Consider the following 18,351-nt stretch of genomic DNA (forward strand, 5'->3'; position numbering starts at 1 on the left):
TGTAATGGAACATGACTTTACTCCCACTCTCTCTCTCTCTCTACACTACATACTTTTGTTGCAATCCAGCTTGACTCAGAGAGTACTGCAGGGACATAATCTATTAAAGGATACTAGGCATTCTCTACACCTCTGTCCAGTCCAACTCCAATCGTAACCCCCCCACCCCCGCCTCAAAAGCATACGCAAGAAAATGTACGAATGGTTAGGATATTCATGTCTTGGGGACTGCTTTGAGGTTTGAATTTGGACCTAAAAATAGCAGTGTTGTTTTAAAGTGAGTGGAAACACTGTATATGGAGAGGGAAGTTTGAAGCGGTGTAATGACATCTAAACCCATTCAGTTCTCAGAGCCGTCAGTGAGTAAACTCTGAAAAAAGGCTGTTCTGTAAACAGCTATGCCTCCACTTGCCCTCCTCTAGCCCGGAGTCTGTTACACTGTGGTAATGTGCTTTGTCTGGATAAAACTCATACTGTTTGGTGAGATTTCATTTTTTTGTCATACCTTGGTGTCCTCCAGCTGTTTCTGTAGGGTTTGAGGGTCGGCAGCAATGGCCTCAGACTGTTGCCTTCGGGCTTCCTCCGCTGAGTTGTTGAGCCACTTCAGGAGACCAGCGGTTGAGTCCTCGTATTTCTTGTACTTGTCCACCACATCTTTTAGGTTGTTGCCGAGCTCATTGCACTGAAAGAAATGAGTTGTGATGTTGATCGCTGTGGTAGTTACTAACTTGGAATGCATGCAGTATTACTGCCTACTCTTTTCTGTATCTCAACCTATAGAAAAGCTGGACAGCAATATATAATAAGAGAGCATTTCATCTGAATTGTTTTTAAGATGAACAGTTACACAAAGTCAACCTTTGCCTCTCAGTATGAGAGTGAACCAGTGTTGTGATACAGAACAATGACTCATTTGCTTTCATTTTGATCAAACAGAAATGCTTCCACCGTGTGGTGAGAGTAGGATATTACATCCATTAAAAAAAACATTCAATCAGTCTGAGATGTGTGTCTCACTCAGTGTTCACCGTACTGATTTAAATAGGTAGACCTCCTGGTGTTACCAAGGTGGTTCAGTGAACAACATGCATGTGATCAGTAACCTGGCTGAAGACTTTGAGACTAGGCTTTAGTCCAGCGGGCTAAATCAGTCTTGTGGTACTGGTATATGAAGTTTACCTGAGAGTGCAGGGCTTTGTAACGGCCAGCAACCGAGTCCAGCTTATCCTTTACAGTAGCGCAGGTTCCAGTGGTATCCACCTCCAGCTGAGCATCTTTCCCCTTAGGGTCCATGCGTCCACAAGCTTTCGCCACGTCCAGCACCTTCTGCCCTGAGATGGTGATGAACCGCAGGTCCCCCTTGTGGGAGATGACGTCCTCAGAGAAGCTCTTCTGTCTCTGGAGCTTCTCTGTGAGGATGTTCAGAGCTCCAGCGGGGGCTCCCAGCTCCCCCACCTCCCCCTCGGCCTGCTGCAGCCAGCCCTCAAACTCCTCACAGTCTCCTTGGAACTTCTTCAGCTCCTCCTGGACCTGGACCACCTGCTTCATCTGCTGTTCTGCCTGGGTAAGGGAAGCGTCGTACCGACCCTTCAACTCCTGGATGTCCATCTGCAGTTTGTCTTTCTCCGTGGAGGACAGGGCATGGGCCTGGTGGTCCAGCAGAGCCTGGGCTGACTGGGTGGCCATGATCATGTCCTGCTGCTGGGACAGGATCTCCTGGTGATGAGCCTGGAAGAGGAGAGAGTCCATTCAAATTCCAAAAGCTTTATTGTCAAATTGACATAGTATGAAAAATTGCCACATGAAAAACCTACAACACTGATATTTAACACACGGGACAAGATATGAAATGAAAAAATAAAATAAAGTGAAAATATTGCATTTAAGTATTGGTTAACTCTTGAGGTTCCTAGGGTCTCCACCGAGCTAGGAAAATCTGCTTTCAGTTTTAATGGACTCTATTGCTGGAACAGATTTCAAAATACATGTTTTATATGTATTTGTATTTTCTATTGAACCTTTATTTAACGAGGCTTTTTTAACAATTCTTATTTAAAATGACTTATTTGTTGAGGAATGTAACTGTTTTTCTGGGTATGTGATATGTGATGTTTTATTTGTGCTTCCCATGACTATGTTTTTGTATATATATAAATACAGTTGAAGTCAGAAGTTTACATACACCTTAGCCAAATACATTTAATCTCAGTTTTTCAGAATTCCTGACATTTAATCCTAGTAAAAATTCCCTGTTTTAGGTCAGTTAGGATCACCACTTTATTTTAAGAACGTGAAATGTCAGAATAATAGTAGAGATAATTATTTATTTCAGCTTTTATTTCTTTCATCACATTCCCAGTGGGTCAGAAGTTTACATACACTCAATTAGTATTTGGTAGCATTGCCTTTAAATTGTTTAACTTGGGTCAAACGTTTCGGGTAGCCTCCACAAGCGTCCCACAATAAGTTGGGTGAATTTTGGCCCATTCCTCCTGAAAGAGCTGGTGTAACTGAGTCAGGTTTGTAGTCCTCCTTGCTCGCACACACTTTTTCAGTTCTGCCCACATATATTCTATAAGATTGTGGTCAGGGCTTTGTGATGGCCACTCCAATACCTTGACTTTGTTGTCCTTAATCCATTTTGCCACAACTTTGGAAGTATGCTTGGGGTCATTGTCCATTTGGAAGACCCATTTGCGACCAATCTTTAACTTCCTGACTGATCTCTTGAGATGTTGCTTCAATATATCCACGTAATTTTCCCTTCTCATGAGCCATCTATTTTGTAAAGTGCAGCAGTCCCTCCTGCGGCAAAGCACCCCCACAACATGATGCTGCCATCCCCGTGCTTCAAGGTTGGGATGGTGTTCTTAGGCTTGCAAGCCTCCCCTTTTTCCTCCAAACATAACGATGGTCATTATGGCCAAACAGTTCTATTTTTGTTTCATCAGACCAGAGGACATTTCTCCAGAAAGTACAATCTTTGTCCCCATGTGGAGTTGCAAACCGTAGTCTGGCTTTTTTATGGCAGTTTTGGTTTCCTTCCTGAGTGGCCTTTCAAGTTATGTCGGTGTAGAACTTGTTTTACAGTGGATATAGATACTTTTGTACCTGTACCTTTGCTGTTGTTCTGGGATTGATTTGCACTTTGCGCACCAAAGTACGTTCATCTCTAGGAGACAGAACGTGTCTCCTTCCTGAGCGGTATGACGGCTGCGTGGTCCCATGGTGTTTATACTTGGGTACTATTGTTTGTACAGATGAACGTGGTACTTTCAGGTGTTTGGAAATTGCTCCCCAGGATGAACCAGACATGTGGAGGTCCACAATTTTTTTCTGAGGTCTTGGCTGATTTCTTTTGATTTTCCCATGATGCCAAGCAAAGAGGCACTGAATTTGAAGGTAGGCCTTGAAATACATCCACAAGCACACCTCCAATTGACTCAAATGATGCCAATTAACCTATCAGAAGCTTCTAAAGCCATGACATAATTTTCTGGAATTTTCCAAACTGTTTAAAGGCACAGTCAACTTAGTGTATGTAAACTTCTGACCCACTGGAATTGTGATACAGTGAATTATAAGTGAAATAATCTTTCTGTAAACGATTTTAGGGAAAATGACTTGTATCATGCACAAAGTAGATATTTTGTCATGCACAAACTATAGTTTGTTAACAAGAAATTTGTGGAGTAGTTGAAAAACGAGTTTTATTGACTCCAACATAAGTGTACTTCCGACTTCAACTGTGTGTGTATATATATATATTTTTTATATTTTTTTAATTTTTTAATTTCACCTTTATTTAACCAGGTAGGCTAGTTGAGAACAAGTTCTCATTTGCAACAGCGACCTGGCCAAGATAAAGCATAGCAGTGTGAACAGACAACACAGAGTTACACATGGAGTAAACAATTAACAAGTCAATAACACAGTAGAAAAAAAAGGGGCAGTCTATATACAATGTGTGCAAAAGGCATGAGGATGTAGGCGAATAATTACAATTTTGCAGATTAACACTGGAGTGATAAATGATCAGATGGTCATGTACAGGTAGAGATATTGGTGTGCAAAAGAGCAGAAAAGTAAATAAATAAAAACAGTATAAAAACAGTATGGGAATGAGGTAGGTGAAAAAGGGTGGGCTATTTACCAATAGACTATGTACAGCTGCAGCGATCGGTTAGCTGCTCAGATAGCTGATGTTTGAATTTGGTGAGGGAGATAAAAGTCTCCAACTTCAGCGATTTTTGCAGTTCGTTCCAGTCACAGGCAGCAGAGTACTGGAACGAAAGGCGGCCAAATGAGGTGTTGGCTTTAGGGATGATCAGTGAGATACACCTGCTGGAGCGCGTGCTATGGATGGGTGTTGCCATCGTGACCACTGAACTGAGATAAGGCGGAGCTTTACCTAGCATGGACTTGTAGATGACCTGGAGCCAGTGGGTCTGGCGACGAATATGTAGCGAGGGCCAGCCGACTAGAGCATACAAGTCGCAGTGGTGGGTGGTATAAGGTGCTTTAGTGACAAAACGGATGGCACTGTGATAGACTGCATCCAGTTTGCTGAGTAGAGTGTTGGAAGCCATTTTGTAGATGACATCGCCGAAGTCGAGGATCGGTAGGATAGTCAGTTTTACTAGGGTAAGCTTGGCGGCGTGAGTGAAGGAGGCTTTGTTGCGGAATAGAAAGCCGACTCTTGATTTGATTTTCGATTGGAGATGTTTGGAAGGAGAGTCTGGAAGGAGAGTTTGCAGTCTAGCCAGACACCTAGGTACTTATAGATGTCCACATATTCAAGGTCGGAACCAACCAGGGTGGTGATGCTAGTCGGGCATGCGGGTGCAGGCAGCGATCGGTTGAAAAGCATGCATTTGGTTTTACTAGTGTTTAAGAGCAGTTGGAGGCCACGGAAGGAGTGCTGTATGGCATTGAAGCTCATTTGGAGGTTAGATAGCACAGTGTCCAATGACGGCCGAAAGTATATAGAATGGTGTCGTCTGCGTAGAGGTGGATCAGGGAATCGGCCGCAGCAAGAGCAACATCATTGATATATACAGAGAAAAGAGTCGGCCCGAGAATTGAACCCTGTGGCACCCCCATAGAGACTGCCAGAGGACCGGACAGCATGCCCTCCGATTTGACACACTGAACTCTGTCTGCAAAGTAATTGGTGAACCAGGCAAGGCAGTCATCCGAAAAACCGAGGCTACTGAGTCTGCCGATAAGAATATGGTGATTGACAGAGTCGAAAGCCTTGGCAAGGTCGATGAAGACGGCTGCACAGTACTGTCTTTTATCGATGGCGGTTATGATATCGTTTAGTACCTTGAGTGTGGCTGAGGTGCACCCGTGACCGGCTCGGAAACCAGATTGCACAGCGGAGAAGGTACGGTGGGATTCGAGATGGTCGGTGACCTGTTTGTTGACTTGGCTTTCGAAGACCTTAGATAGGCAGGGCAGGATGGATATAGGTCTATAACAGTTTGGGTCCAAGGTATCTCCCCCTTTGAAGAGGGGGATGACTGCGGCAGCTTTCCAATCCTTGGGGATCTCAGACGATATGAAAGAGAGGTTGAACAGGCTGGTAATAGGGGTTGCGACAATGGCGGCGGATAGTTTCAGAAATAGAGGGTCCAGATTGTCAAGCCCAGCTGATTTGTACGGGTCCAGGTTTTGCAGCTCTTTCAGAACATCTGCTATCTGGATTTGGGTAAAGGAGAACCTGGAGAGGCTTGGGCGAGGAGCTGCGGGGGGGGCGGAGCTGTTGGCCGAGGTTGGAGTAGCCAGGCGTAAGGCATGGCCAGCCGTTGAGAAATGCTTATTGAAGTTTTCGATAATCATGGATTTATCGGTGGAGACCGTGTTACCTAGCCTCAGTGCAGTGGGCAGCTGGGAGGAGGTGCTCTTGTTCTCCATGGACTTCACAGTGTCCCAGAACTTTTTGGAGTTGGAGCTACAGGATGCAAACTTCTGCCTGAAGAAGCTGGCCTTAGCTTTCCTGACTGACTGCGTGTATTGGTTCCTGACTTCCCTGAACAGTTGCATATCACGGGGACTATTCGATGCTATTGCAGTCCGCCACAGGATGTTTTTGTGCTGGTCGAGGGCAGTCAGGTCTGGAGTGAACCAAGGGCTGTATCTGTTCTTGGTTCTGCATTTTTTGAACGGAGCATGCTTATCTAAAATGGTGAGGAAGTTACTTTTAAAGAATGACCAGGCATCCTCAACTGACGGGATGAGGTCAATGTCCTTCCAGGATACCCGGGCCAGGTCGATTAGAAAGGCCTGCTCACAGAAGTGTTTTAGGGAGCGTTTGACAGTGATGAGGGGTGGTCGTTTGACTGCGGCTCCGTGGCGGATACAGGCAATGAGGCAGTGATCGCTGAGATCCTGGTTGAAGACAGCGGAGGTGTATTTGGAGGGCCAGTTGGTCAGGATAACGTCTATGAGGGTACATATCCCAGTTTAGGTCACCTAACAGAACAAACTCTGAAGCTAGATGGGGGGCGATCAATTCACAAATGGTGTCCAGGGCACAGCTGGGAGCTGAGGGTGGTCGGTAGCAGGCGGCAACAGTGAGAGACTTATTTCTGGAGAGAGTAATTTTCAAAATTAGTAGTTCGAACTGTTTGGGTATGGACCTGGAAAGTATGACATTACTTTGCAGGCTATCTCTGCAGTAGACTGCAACTCCTCCCCCTTTGGCAGTTCTATCTTGACGGAAGATGTTATAGTTGGGTATGGAAATCTCTGAATTTTTGGTGGCCTTCCTGAGCGATATATATATACATACATACATACAAAAACCTATATACATGTATATATATATATATATATATATATATATATATAAGAAAAGAATAAGGAAAAGGTCAATGCAGCTATTAGAAAAAGGGACCTGAGCCTTGTGTAACAACAAGCCACTATGAATCAAGCACCACCAGAGAGAATAGCTTAATTTACCTTGACCCTATCATACTGCTTGTCCAGGTCCAGTTCTGGGGTCTTCTCTGTAGCCTGTCTGCCAGTGTCGTTATCTGTAGTCTGGAGAGCGTTTCCATTGTTTCCATTGGGGTCATCATCCTCTCCCAGAATGTTCTTGGCTGAGGTCTTCGATGGCAAAGGCATGTTCCCGTTCTGTTTGCCCATATGGTCTGTCTGATCGACCCCCATCCCTTTCTCATTCCCTATGTTGTTGATCCAGTCCAGCAGACCCTCGATCTTGTTCTTACTCTCCTCAAACTGCTCAACAACAGCCTCCTAAACAGGTAGAATATAGCGAGGTATTATATGTTGGCTAAATTATATGATTAAATAGATAACTATACATTTTGTACATTTATATATTATTTTAATAAGTAAGCAATCATCAAGCTGAATAACATAACTAATTTTATTTGTCTTTAAGTGGATCTATCTTTTCCTGTAAACCACCTACAATAGAAAGTTTAACTGTCATGATTCAGATTTGCACCGAGTCATGGTATATGGATAATGTTGATGCATGCAAAATGTTATATGTTTTCCAACCTTCTCAGTCTCCTGTTTGATAGCAGTAGTCACAGACTTCTCCATGTCTTTCCTTGACTCCTCGGCCCGTTGGTTGATGAGTTTGACCTTGCTCTTGGCGTCCTCCAGCTTGCTCTCGATGGCAGCGATCTGATCTGGGGTCAGCATAGAGCGGTTCTCATCCAGGAACTTCTTGGTGCTACTGATGACCTCATTCAAGGCACTGCCGTTGGTCAGGATGTCTTTCTGCAAGGCCTGGACATTTAATATTTAACACACAGAGATGCAGACACAGGCACAGAAAGCATGATAACAGAAATGTTAGGTGATAAATTAGTGAACCCATCAAACAAGATTCAGTATAATACAGCAATACATGTGTAACACAATGTGCATAATTGTGTATATGATAAATGTGTAGCAATGACATCATACTTAAAATAAAATAATGTAGCCATACATTCTATAGTTCAGATGCAATTCATTTATTAGAACCAACATTTCGTCAACAAGCTACTGTACTGTACCTGATGCTCTTTCTGGACCTGCTGCAGGTCTTCCACACTCTCTACACTCTTGGCCTGCTGCTGCTGGCCTATCAGACAGTTCTCTGTATTGGTCAGGTTGTCACACAGCTCCTGCAACTTGTCTGAGAACTCCTTCTGTTTCTCCACCAAGCACTGCACACACCAGAGAGCAATGTTGCAATGTTACAATGTTACACTCCTCCCAACAGCATACACTACATAGTAGGCATTAATCATACTGTACGTTCATAGATAGTCAACCCCTGATGACAATGGTCTGAGTATGCTGTAAACATGCTAGCCACTCAACAGGCCAGCATTCTGACATGATAAAGAAAGAGGACGGTTTAGTAGAGAGGAATAGGACATTTGTTCACAAGTGTGTTAGTGCTGAGGTTGGTTGAGAAAAACGTTCCCACACTGAAGATGCCTTTGGAGTTTGTCCTCTGGAGTTTAGAGTGTAAAGGTGTGTTGAAGCCTGTGAAACGTGAACACGACCAGGAGAAAGGTTAGCGTTTGGCAGTGGTCAAGCAATGGTCTTTTTAGTGTTAAAAGAAACATGCAAGAGACTAACTTCTCATTAAAACACATTCAAAACACATTATACATTATAAATATATACACATGATGAATCTGACTTAATGAATTCTAGTGACATTATTATTTTATATATATTCTAAAATATATATCATGACCATAATTTGTTTATGTAGCTATAAAATACACACACACACAGCCACACTTCACTTCAACCAATACATTTTCATAGTTTTCTCAACAAACTGAAATCGACTCTTTCCAAGGTGCAATGGCCCTAAGCCCAGTCATTTGGGTCCAAACCTTCTGCTGACTCTCATTCTCGCTGATCTCCAGCTGGAGTTGAAGGGTGCGTCTCTGATTGGCCACCCTCTCCATCTGATCCTTAATTGCCCTCTGGGTGGCGCTGAGAGACTTGAGGAGGTGCCTGCTCTGGGCTGGGCTCAGGAACTGGGCATGCTCTGAGATAAAGTACTGGGTGTCAAACGCAGTGTCCTCCAGATGCCTCTGGGTCCCTAACACATTAGTCTCCATGTCCTAGAAACACAGACAGGGGTCATGGAAGGGGGCTGAACCAATCAACACAACTCATTGGATGTATAAATGTAAACCATAATATATTGTGTCATTGGTTAATTCTAGGGAAAAACCACAAACTTTTAATTTAGTTTCATATAACCTGACAATACTGTGTATTTTATTCATATATACTTCAAATACACTACTGTAGGTGAATAAGGAACATAAGGAGAATAAGGTATGAAAAGATACCTCAATATTCTGGATCATTTCTTTCACTGTGTTCACGTCATATGTGTTCATGATGTCTAGGTTGTAGGTCATCTCAGAGTTGTCATGAATACAGCCTGATAGTTGATTAAGGGTACTGAGGAGCTCCTGGTATGTTGACTCCAAATTGGCCTGAAAAACACAGTTCACACAATGAGGATTCATTTAATTTACTTTGTATTTATTGCAGTTCAGTAACATAATTTCCTAGTTCACAACAATGAGAAACAAACACTGACCTTTCCTTTATCAATAGCCTGCATTAGAACGTAATTCCTTTCTGCAGACATTTGGCAAACGTCTGCAAATGCTGGCTGCAACTCTCGAAAGGCTGAAGCCAGATCTTGGTGGATATGCGTGGGAATGAGTTCATTAGCAGACTTTAACAGCTGCTTGGCTATGTCCAGATCTCTGGTTAGAAAGCTAGCCAGTGTAGACAGATGTGCTTCCAACAACTAGAAACAGAAGTGGGTGAATGTTGAGACAGATGCTCATGCAAGGAGGGGACAAAATGTAAGTGGCTAGAAAGTACCGAAGGTGCCACATTCTTTCAGGGATGCATTGTTATTATAATGTATTCAAGCCGTTCTATGGTGCATTTAAGTATATGTGATACAAACCTGGGATTCCTCCAGCTGACTGTGTAACTCCTCCATGTTGTTACTCAGAGAGCCCTGCTTGGATGACAAGTCGTTCCTGATCTCCACTACAACATCTGCATGATCCTGAAGTCTACCAACACACTCCAGATAATCCTGGGTGGAGTACTGTTTCTGAAAATACATCAAATACATGATATATATGAATAATCTCAAATAAATACACGTCATATACATGAGTATTAGTTATTTTATATACATTTATATGAGTTTTGAACATAAAACTTACCCTGACCTTAGGTTGAACTGCTCCAGCATTGCCTGTGTCTGAAATGGTTTCAACCTCAGTAGATTGATATAGGTCAAGACCTTCCATGGGATCTGCCACGGCACCTTCAGCCTCATCGGACGAGTCCTCCTCCTGGATGATCTCCAGGTTGCGTGGCCTGTCGTCATCAGGAGCACCCCCCAGAATACTGCTCAAGGCTCCAATCACATCTCTGAGCATGGCAGGGTCATGGCTTGAGGATACACTTTGAAGAACCTGCTGAAACTGAATCTGGATCATATCAGATGGAGGTGTTTCTTCATGGGGTGGTTTCCCTCCATCCAGACTAGTTTTACCTGAACGGAGAGCCTCATGCTTCAACAGATCCTTGAGGAGATCTGGACTATTACTTTTCACAAGCCCGGGAGCTGCATCTGTCTCACTACCAAAATCACCTGAACCTCTTCCATGGGACTGGGGATTGTCCTGTATCAGGTTGATGATGCCCTCCAATGCTTGGGTCTCTGCCTTTTGTAATTCATCGACATCTGCCCCCTCCACTCTCATTCTCACCACCTCACCTAAAACGGACCTTTGAGCACTATAGATGGCCGACGCAGGTGGTGGGACACTATCAGGTGTCATGAAGTCTGGTTGAACATCAACAGTCATCAGATGGGTATGATTCTCATCAGCAACGCATAGATTTTGCCTATTTACATCCTGTGTAAGATCTGACCCCAGGCCAGGCTCTTTACCCTTTACCAGATGCTGTGAGGTCATTTCTGATGTTGAGGGGGTATTGGAGGAAGAGTCTGGTTGAACAATAGCAGCCATTGGCTGGGGATGATTCTCAACTGCACCACATTCATCTTGTTTAACAACTGATCTCATACCTGGCTCTGCTGCCTTTAATGGATACCCTGGGAACATTTCTGATGCTGATGACGAACTTGTATCGGGAAACTTCTCAGACACAACTGAGTTACATTTGCCAGTACCTGTCTGTCCTGTCTGTGATGACTTGGACACAGTGGGTGAATCAGCTTGATCAGTAATCTGTGAGACACTACCATCAGATGAATCTTCTTGTCTCCCTGAGGATGGTGTGCTGTCATCACCCCTGCTTGATTCAACCCTGTCATTAGCTTTAGCGTTAACATTAGCATTTGAATTTGACAGATGTTTATCAGTCAGTGTCAGATCAGGGGTAATTCTGCTAGATATCACTTTAGTGGGAGCAGTTTCTAACTGCTCTTGATCACCGACATCATAGCTGTCATTATTGTCACAGTGTGTTTCTATGATCAGTACACTGGATACAATAGCTAAATCAGAGGAGTTAGTCAACTGCACTGGAGTCTTTTTTTGATCTGTTGGCTTACTCTGACTGTACCCGTTCTGAGAGGATGTAGGCTTGATATCTCCACCAATATCCCCATCTGACTTCACTAGCAGTTGCTGAGGTGACACAGTGCTAAACGAGGAAAGTCCATCACTGTGTATTACCATTTTATCCACATTGACACCCACGACTGCGGACACTGTGCTTGTTACATCGCTAGACAAATCTCTCAGTGATGAGCTATCTATTCTCTGATCTGACTCCTTGACTAGCTGGCTAGCTGGCGGCTGAATTGCGTTCAACACATTCTCCATTTTCCTTTCATCAGACAACAGATCACTATGTGATGAGCAGGACACGCCCGAGTCACTCTGAACAGGACTGACAGTCTGGTTCCCCATTATCTCACGGTATCCTGCTCCCAGCTGCCCATCACCCGGAGTGAAGCCGATTGCCTCACAGGACAGATCCGTGCCTCTCCTCAGAGAACTGTTACCATCTTTCTCTGTCTGTCTCACCTCTTTAGCCTGGGCCTGAGGAGCTCCGCTATCTCCACTATCGATCAAACTGAGACAGTTTGATCTGTTTGACAACATGTCATTGTGGATGGAATTTCTAGACCCAGGGACCATGTCTGACAGCGGACTGTTAGGGGCCTGTGAGGAACCATCTTCCCTTAATAAAGATGATGTGTCAGGTTGATGGAAGACATGTTCCCCTGTTACCTGATCTGACAGGATAGGTGATAGGATCTGTCTACATACAGGCCCATGACTAATGGTGAACGAAGGTAGTAAGGACTTCTGGGAATCGCAGTTCTGTTCTCTGTTTCCCTCTGCATCCACATCTTCCCCTGCATGTCTATTCCTATTCTCTTTACCTTCTTCCCCATTGACATCCTCATCAGGGGCATCAAGAACCAAAACCGCCACCTTTTTGTCTGTTTGATGTTGACATATATTCTCGGCCTCATTGTTGTCTATGAGGCCCAGACTCTGGGAATAAGAAATGCTGTGCATGCAGTTTCTATCAGGGTCGATGATTGCGTTGTGTACAGGGTCTGAGTGAAGGATCTTTTCAGCCAAATCATCATCAATCATCCCTGAATCCAGCGCTTCATTTACACGAATAGTGCATCCAGACTTGGAGTCATATACACCACCCAACAGGCTCTGCTGTTCCATGATCTGCAGGGCTATCTGGGAGGATATGGAGCCTCTAGACACAGCTTCTTTCAGGGTTGCCACTGTGCTTCTCTCATCACCTAAAACCTCTCCCTTGTGGAGCTGCAATGCCAGCACTTCTAACACAGTCTCCTCATCCACAAGGCCCTTATCAAGAGCTGCATCAAGGTCATAGCGTTTCCCAGAGATGATGTCCAAAATACCACCCTCCTCTAGTTGGGCTCTGAGAAGGTGGATCGCAAAGCCTCTCTCATCTTCATTGTCCCATGCTTCTTCCTCAGTGCATGGAAACTCTGTGGATGTGTCAAGGGTGTCTGCCAATAAAGTGGACAATAGAGATGATTCAGATTTTGTGTTCTTGTCTGTCTCACAGCCAGGTGTATTTGTGGGACGTTGTGGGGAATCTTGTGCACCCGGTGGTAGGTTCAGGCCTGTGTCTTTCACTGAGCACAAAGTAGAGCTTTTCAATATGGGTTGTGTGGCTGAACCTCCATTGAAAGTCCCTTTAGTTTGATTATCTGAAGCAACATCTGTTTCTGAATCCATTTGAATTGATGTTGGGCTTGTGCGCATTGTGTTTTCTTGATCGATTCTGTCAGGCAAAACACAAATTTCAGATGTGTGCTGCCTGGTATTCTTTTTAGAGTCAATAGATATGGATGATTCGTCTGTGAAACTGTGTACTATCTCCCTTATGGAATGTTCTACATTATTTTCAGAGCTAGAATATTCCTTTTCTGCTGTCAAGCATTTGGAATTCTGCGCAGCTGAGGGGAAACGTGTGTCTGTGGCATTCACCGAGCACAATCTTTGGTGGGTTGACCTTTCCAAAATGACTTGGGTGGCTGAACCTTCCTTGAAAGTGAAAGTCTCTTTTGGTTGATTATCTGAAGAGGAGGTTTTTAAATCAAACTCCAATGGTTCTGGGCTTGTGTTATTAGTGTTCTTTAGATATATGCTATCACACAAAACACTTCTTTCAGAATCAGGTTGTCTGGTATCATTTTCAGAGCTAGATGATTTATCTGTAAAACCTTGTACCAGCGCCCTTTTGCAGTCCTGTACACATGAGGGCAAGCTAATATCTGTGTCATTTACGGAGCATGATCTAGGAGTTCTACTTTTCAAAATGGTTTGTGTGGCTGAACCTCCATTGAAAGTCTCTGTTGGTGTATCTGAAGCTACATGTGAGGTTTCTACATCAATGTCAAAGGGTACTAGACTAGTGTTGTTTGTCCTCTTCTTCTTGTTTTTCTTCTTCTTAAAAACACTTGCTTCAGAATCAACTGAGCCGGATCTAGGAGTTGAGCTTGCCAAAATGGTTTGTGTGGGTGATCCTCCATTGGCTGTCTCTTTTGGTTGATTATCTGTTTCTAAATTCATTTCAATTAGTGCTAGGCTTGTACTGGTAGAACTAACCTTGACAGATGCTTCCACTGTGAGGCCTTGTGCCACTGTCCTTTGGGAATCCTTGGCACCTGATGACAGGCTCATGTCTGTGTCATTCACTAAGCACAATCTAGGAGGAGCTGAGTTTTCCAATATAGTTTGTGTGGCTGAAACTGCGTTGACAGTCTCTTTTGGTTGATGATCTGAAGCCATTTCTGAAGTTTCTACATCAATTTCAAATGACAATGGGCTTGTGCCCTGTCTGTTCTTTTGATAAATGCTATTAGACAAAACATTGGCTTTAGAATCATATTGTCCAGCAATCATTTCAGAATGAACAGCTACAGATGCTTCCTCTGCGACATGTTGAGCTAGCAAGCTCATGTCTTTGCCAATGACTAAGCATGATTTAGTAGGGGATGGGCTTTCCGACATGGCTTGTGAGGCTGATTCTCCTTTTGGTTGATTATATAAAGCTATATCTGAGGTTTCTAAACCAATTTCCAAGGATGATGGTCTTGCATTCTTTTGATAAATTCCATCAGACAAAACACTTGTATCAGAATCATGCTGTCTGGTATTCTTATCAGAGCCAGATAACTCTTCTGTGAAATCTTGTGCTAGCATCCTTTTTCCAACCTGTGCACCTGAGAGCAAGCTCATGTCTGTGACATTTACCGAGCACAATTTGGGAGAGGTTTGTGTGGCTGAAATTCCATTGAAAGTCTCTTTTGGTTGAGTATCTGAGGTTTCTACATCAATTCCAATGGGATTTATACGTATTGTGTTATTTTGATAGATGCTTATTTCAGAATCCGGCTGTGTGGTATTGTTTCCACAGCCAATAGCTGAAGCAGACTCCTCTGTTCCATCTTGGGCTAGCACCATAAACACATTATTAGAAAAGGCTTTATTGTCAGATTGATTATAATTTGACTTATCCTCCCTGAAGAAACTGGATGCATGATGGTCTTTCATTGCACCATCTGTTTCCTCGTTAATGTGCAAATATCCAAAATCCTCAGTATTGCTTTCAAACGAGATCTCTGAAACTTCAGAAATGTCTTCTTTCAAAGAAATATCAACAAAACCGGCCTTACCAAGTGCAGTGTTTTGTAGCTGGTTTTCAGATGTCTCTACTGAAATGTTAACTAAAAGTTCAGCCATTTTAGTCAACTGTCCATCGAATATTAAAAGCCTTTGTCCGGATTTTGGATCCATGTAACTATTCAACATGAGGTATGAGATAAATAACTGTTTTGCCTCGATGGGAGATGGGGCATTTATGTTCTCACCATCATTCTCAATATCATCTGTAGGGCAATGGGATCCTCCAATCTGAAGCTCCCTCAACATCAGCCAGCTAGAAAATCTATCATTAAGGTCATCAACATCAGGAAAAACATCTGGTATTTCAATGGTTTTCAACACCTCTGCTGTATGTGTGTCAATTAAACCATTTTGAGTAGCAGAGTTAATATCCACTACCTCTGAGTCTTCTGCTATGTAAAGGGCAGCTATCTTCTGTCTATTGCTGAGCAGTTTGAATGCCAGCTGATTGGTGATGATTTCATGCTGCAGAGAGGTAGACACGGTCAAGATTTCACCAGAGTGAGGCCATAAAAGTCCCATGAACCCCTTCTGTTTCTCCAGCACCAAGAGTGCACTGCTAGAGCTCATCAAATCACACTGAACAGCCTCATCCACCGATAGCGTTTTGCCATTCTGAGGGTTCACTATGCCTCCATTTTGGGCCTGCTGGCTCAGTATCCCAGTGGCAGTGCCTTGATCGATCAAGCCTTCTGACAGGGCTTCCTCTACGGTGAGCTTACGGCCTGTTTTGGGATTGACGATACCACCTGCAAACAGCTGAGCCCCCAGCAGCCTCATCGTGGTCTGTCTGTCAATCAAGCCCTCATGAACCGCACTAAGTACACTAATCTCCCTCCCAGATGTCAACTCCATGTTTCCATTGTGGCTTTTCTTCACCGGCAGCAGTCGCAGTCCAGTCTCCACATCAGCCACGCTCCTCTGCACCAGCTGGGTGAGCGAGACCTTCTCTGCCGTGCTGGGGTTGATCAGGTCCTTCCATGTGTCCTGTCTCTCCAAGAGCTTGACGTAGAGATGGTCAGGGATCAGGCCAAACTGAAAGGCCCTCTCCAGGGTCAGTACATCACTCGTGTAGGACACCCTTAACCCACCTGTAGCCAGCTGGATCTCTATAAACTTCATGGCCAGGCGCTCAGAGATGGCCCCCTCTCTAACCGCTGCTATCACAGGGAGAGGTTCTGAGGAGAACAGTGGGCTCAGGATACACTGGTTGGCTTCGTTGAGCTCTCTGAGCTGCTTCCAGGTGGGCTCGTCAATGAGATTGTGATGGAAAGCATCGTCCAGCTCCAGACACATCCTTAACTGAGGCAGAACGAGGCCAGAGGTGATGAGCTGAGCCTCCAGGAGACAGAGCCCAGTGTAATGGTCGATCAGGCCGCTCTGAACAGAGCTAAACACAGAGTAGACCTCTACACTTCCAACTTCGAGTACCCCCTCAATGGTCTGAAACGCCTGTGGGAAAATACATTAAGCATGAGCAGACATATTCAACAACAAATTGTCAAATCCAAAATGTTATGATACAAATCATATAGTTGATTTATTATTGACAAATGTTCATAATTTATACTGTCTTCTAAAGCAAGGTGAAACATTTACTCACCCCTCAGACAAGCATGTGAATGTTAACAGTTCATATGCAAAAGTGCAAGGCTGTGTCAGCGTGATTCAACAGCAAGAAGAAGTAGACACACTAAAGGCTGGCATGCATCTGGGAACAGAATATTCAGTATCTTGCAACACAAGAGAGCAAGTTAGACACAACATGGCTGTTATATTTGGTTGTTGGTGACCACCTGTAAGAATGAAAAGGAGATCACCAAAGCTTGGTTTCAATGATGTCTGTGAAAAGTCAGAATGAGGCTGGGTGACATGAAACACTCATGCTCCTAGACATAGAATCATGTTTACAGCATACTCAGTTTCACTGGGTTTTGAAGAAAAACCTACTTTCCCTTCTCTTGAGAAACCTACTTTCCCTTACAAGTCAACATAGTGTTTTTAAGATGACAATGAATGTGGCACAAGAGAAAACCTATCACACCATGCCAGAGTCCATTATGGGAAAAAGGGTTAGTCATGCAGTTGAACAGTAGGTGGCACTTGTGCATAACTTCTCACACCACACTGTAAACTCCCATCCAGTGGTTCAGAGATTAAGTCCAGTATCTAACCTGCTCGGTAGATGGCGTCTGATCAGAACACTGCTGGGAGAGATCACTGTAGGCCTGGTGGAGGGATTTCAGCTGCTCCTTGGCTTCCTGCTTCTCATCCTCAGTCATTCTGCAACTCAGGACATCAGAGGCATTTTAGTTCTCTTATCATAATCATATCATTAAATAATTTAAGGCATACAAAATATAATTTAAATCATTTAAGGTGCAGAGAGACATGAACAAAAGTCTGCCTTAAAAACCTTACTGATATATGTTATGATAATTCAACTCACTTGTCACTGTGTTTAGTTAGCATCAGCTGTGTAGTCCTCAGTGCTTCTGCAATTTTCTCCTTCTTTGTTACCATTTCTTCCATTGAAACCTGAAATAACAATGGGTATACCTTATACATGTATATACATCTTACTGTTTATTCTGATCACTCGATATGCCACTTTGTAGCATCGTATTTGTCACAATAATATACACTGACGGGTTTTGGCGGGTTTTGGTTTGTGCTATATTTTAAACTCAGATATCCAGTTCCTCATTTTCATTCATTTGATTTGCACAGAAATATTTATTTGGTTTGTTTTTCTTTTCTTATCATATAGTAATCACTTAAAATAACTAGTGCCTAGAGTTTTTCCGGACTACGTGAACCTATCCAGGAGAAACCAAGTCAAAGCAAGTCAGACTGAGGCACAGACATTTTCCTCACTGGTCAAATGTTCATGAAAAACTCACCCTGATCAAAAGATCATTTTCTAAGAGAAACTGTGCATCCACAATGTAATGCTTTTCAATGTAAAGCCCATTTAATAATTGTATGCAGAAAAATGGCTTTTCATTTGAATCCATATAAAAAGTGTTAATGGTGCAAAATGTTCAGTCCTTGCATATTAAAGAGAATAACATGTTCAAGGAGTAGGGGG

At 43.5% G+C, this 18,351-nt stretch overlaps 1 protein-coding gene across 2 annotated transcripts in view; it reads right to left on the reverse strand.

Annotated features, from left to right (window-relative positions):
* Nucleotides 1-18,351, reverse strand: part of LOC109898906 (dystonin) — a 190,668-nt gene that overhangs the window by 63,779 nt on the left and 108,538 nt on the right. The window contains exons 33-44 of one of the 2 annotated variants that reach the window (XM_031835452.1): nucleotides 17,710-17,798; nucleotides 17,435-17,543; nucleotides 10,254-16,712; nucleotides 9,986-10,138; nucleotides 9,605-9,820; nucleotides 9,348-9,497; nucleotides 8,880-9,113; nucleotides 8,040-8,192; nucleotides 7,534-7,767; nucleotides 6,967-7,263; nucleotides 1,180-1,728; nucleotides 506-682 (exon numbers count right to left, since the gene is read on the reverse strand). In XM_031835452.1, coding sequence (XP_031691312.1) covers nucleotides 506-682; nucleotides 1,180-1,728; nucleotides 6,967-7,263; nucleotides 7,534-7,767; nucleotides 8,040-8,192; nucleotides 8,880-9,113; nucleotides 9,348-9,497; nucleotides 9,605-9,820; nucleotides 9,986-10,138; nucleotides 10,254-16,712; nucleotides 17,435-17,543; nucleotides 17,710-17,798 — 8,820 coding nt within the window. The remainder of the gene's footprint in view (nucleotides 1-505; nucleotides 683-1,179; nucleotides 1,729-6,966; nucleotides 7,264-7,533; nucleotides 7,768-8,039; nucleotides 8,193-8,879; nucleotides 9,114-9,347; nucleotides 9,498-9,604; nucleotides 9,821-9,985; nucleotides 10,139-10,253; nucleotides 16,713-17,434; nucleotides 17,544-17,709; nucleotides 17,799-18,351) is intronic. The other variant, XM_031835453.1, reaches the window with a different exon arrangement.

The sequence above is a fragment of the Oncorhynchus kisutch genome, linkage group LG11 (assembly GCF_002021735.2).
Source record: "Oncorhynchus kisutch isolate 150728-3 linkage group LG11, Okis_V2, whole genome shotgun sequence".
Classification (NCBI taxonomy): Eukaryota; Metazoa; Chordata; class Actinopteri; order Salmoniformes; family Salmonidae; genus Oncorhynchus; species Oncorhynchus kisutch.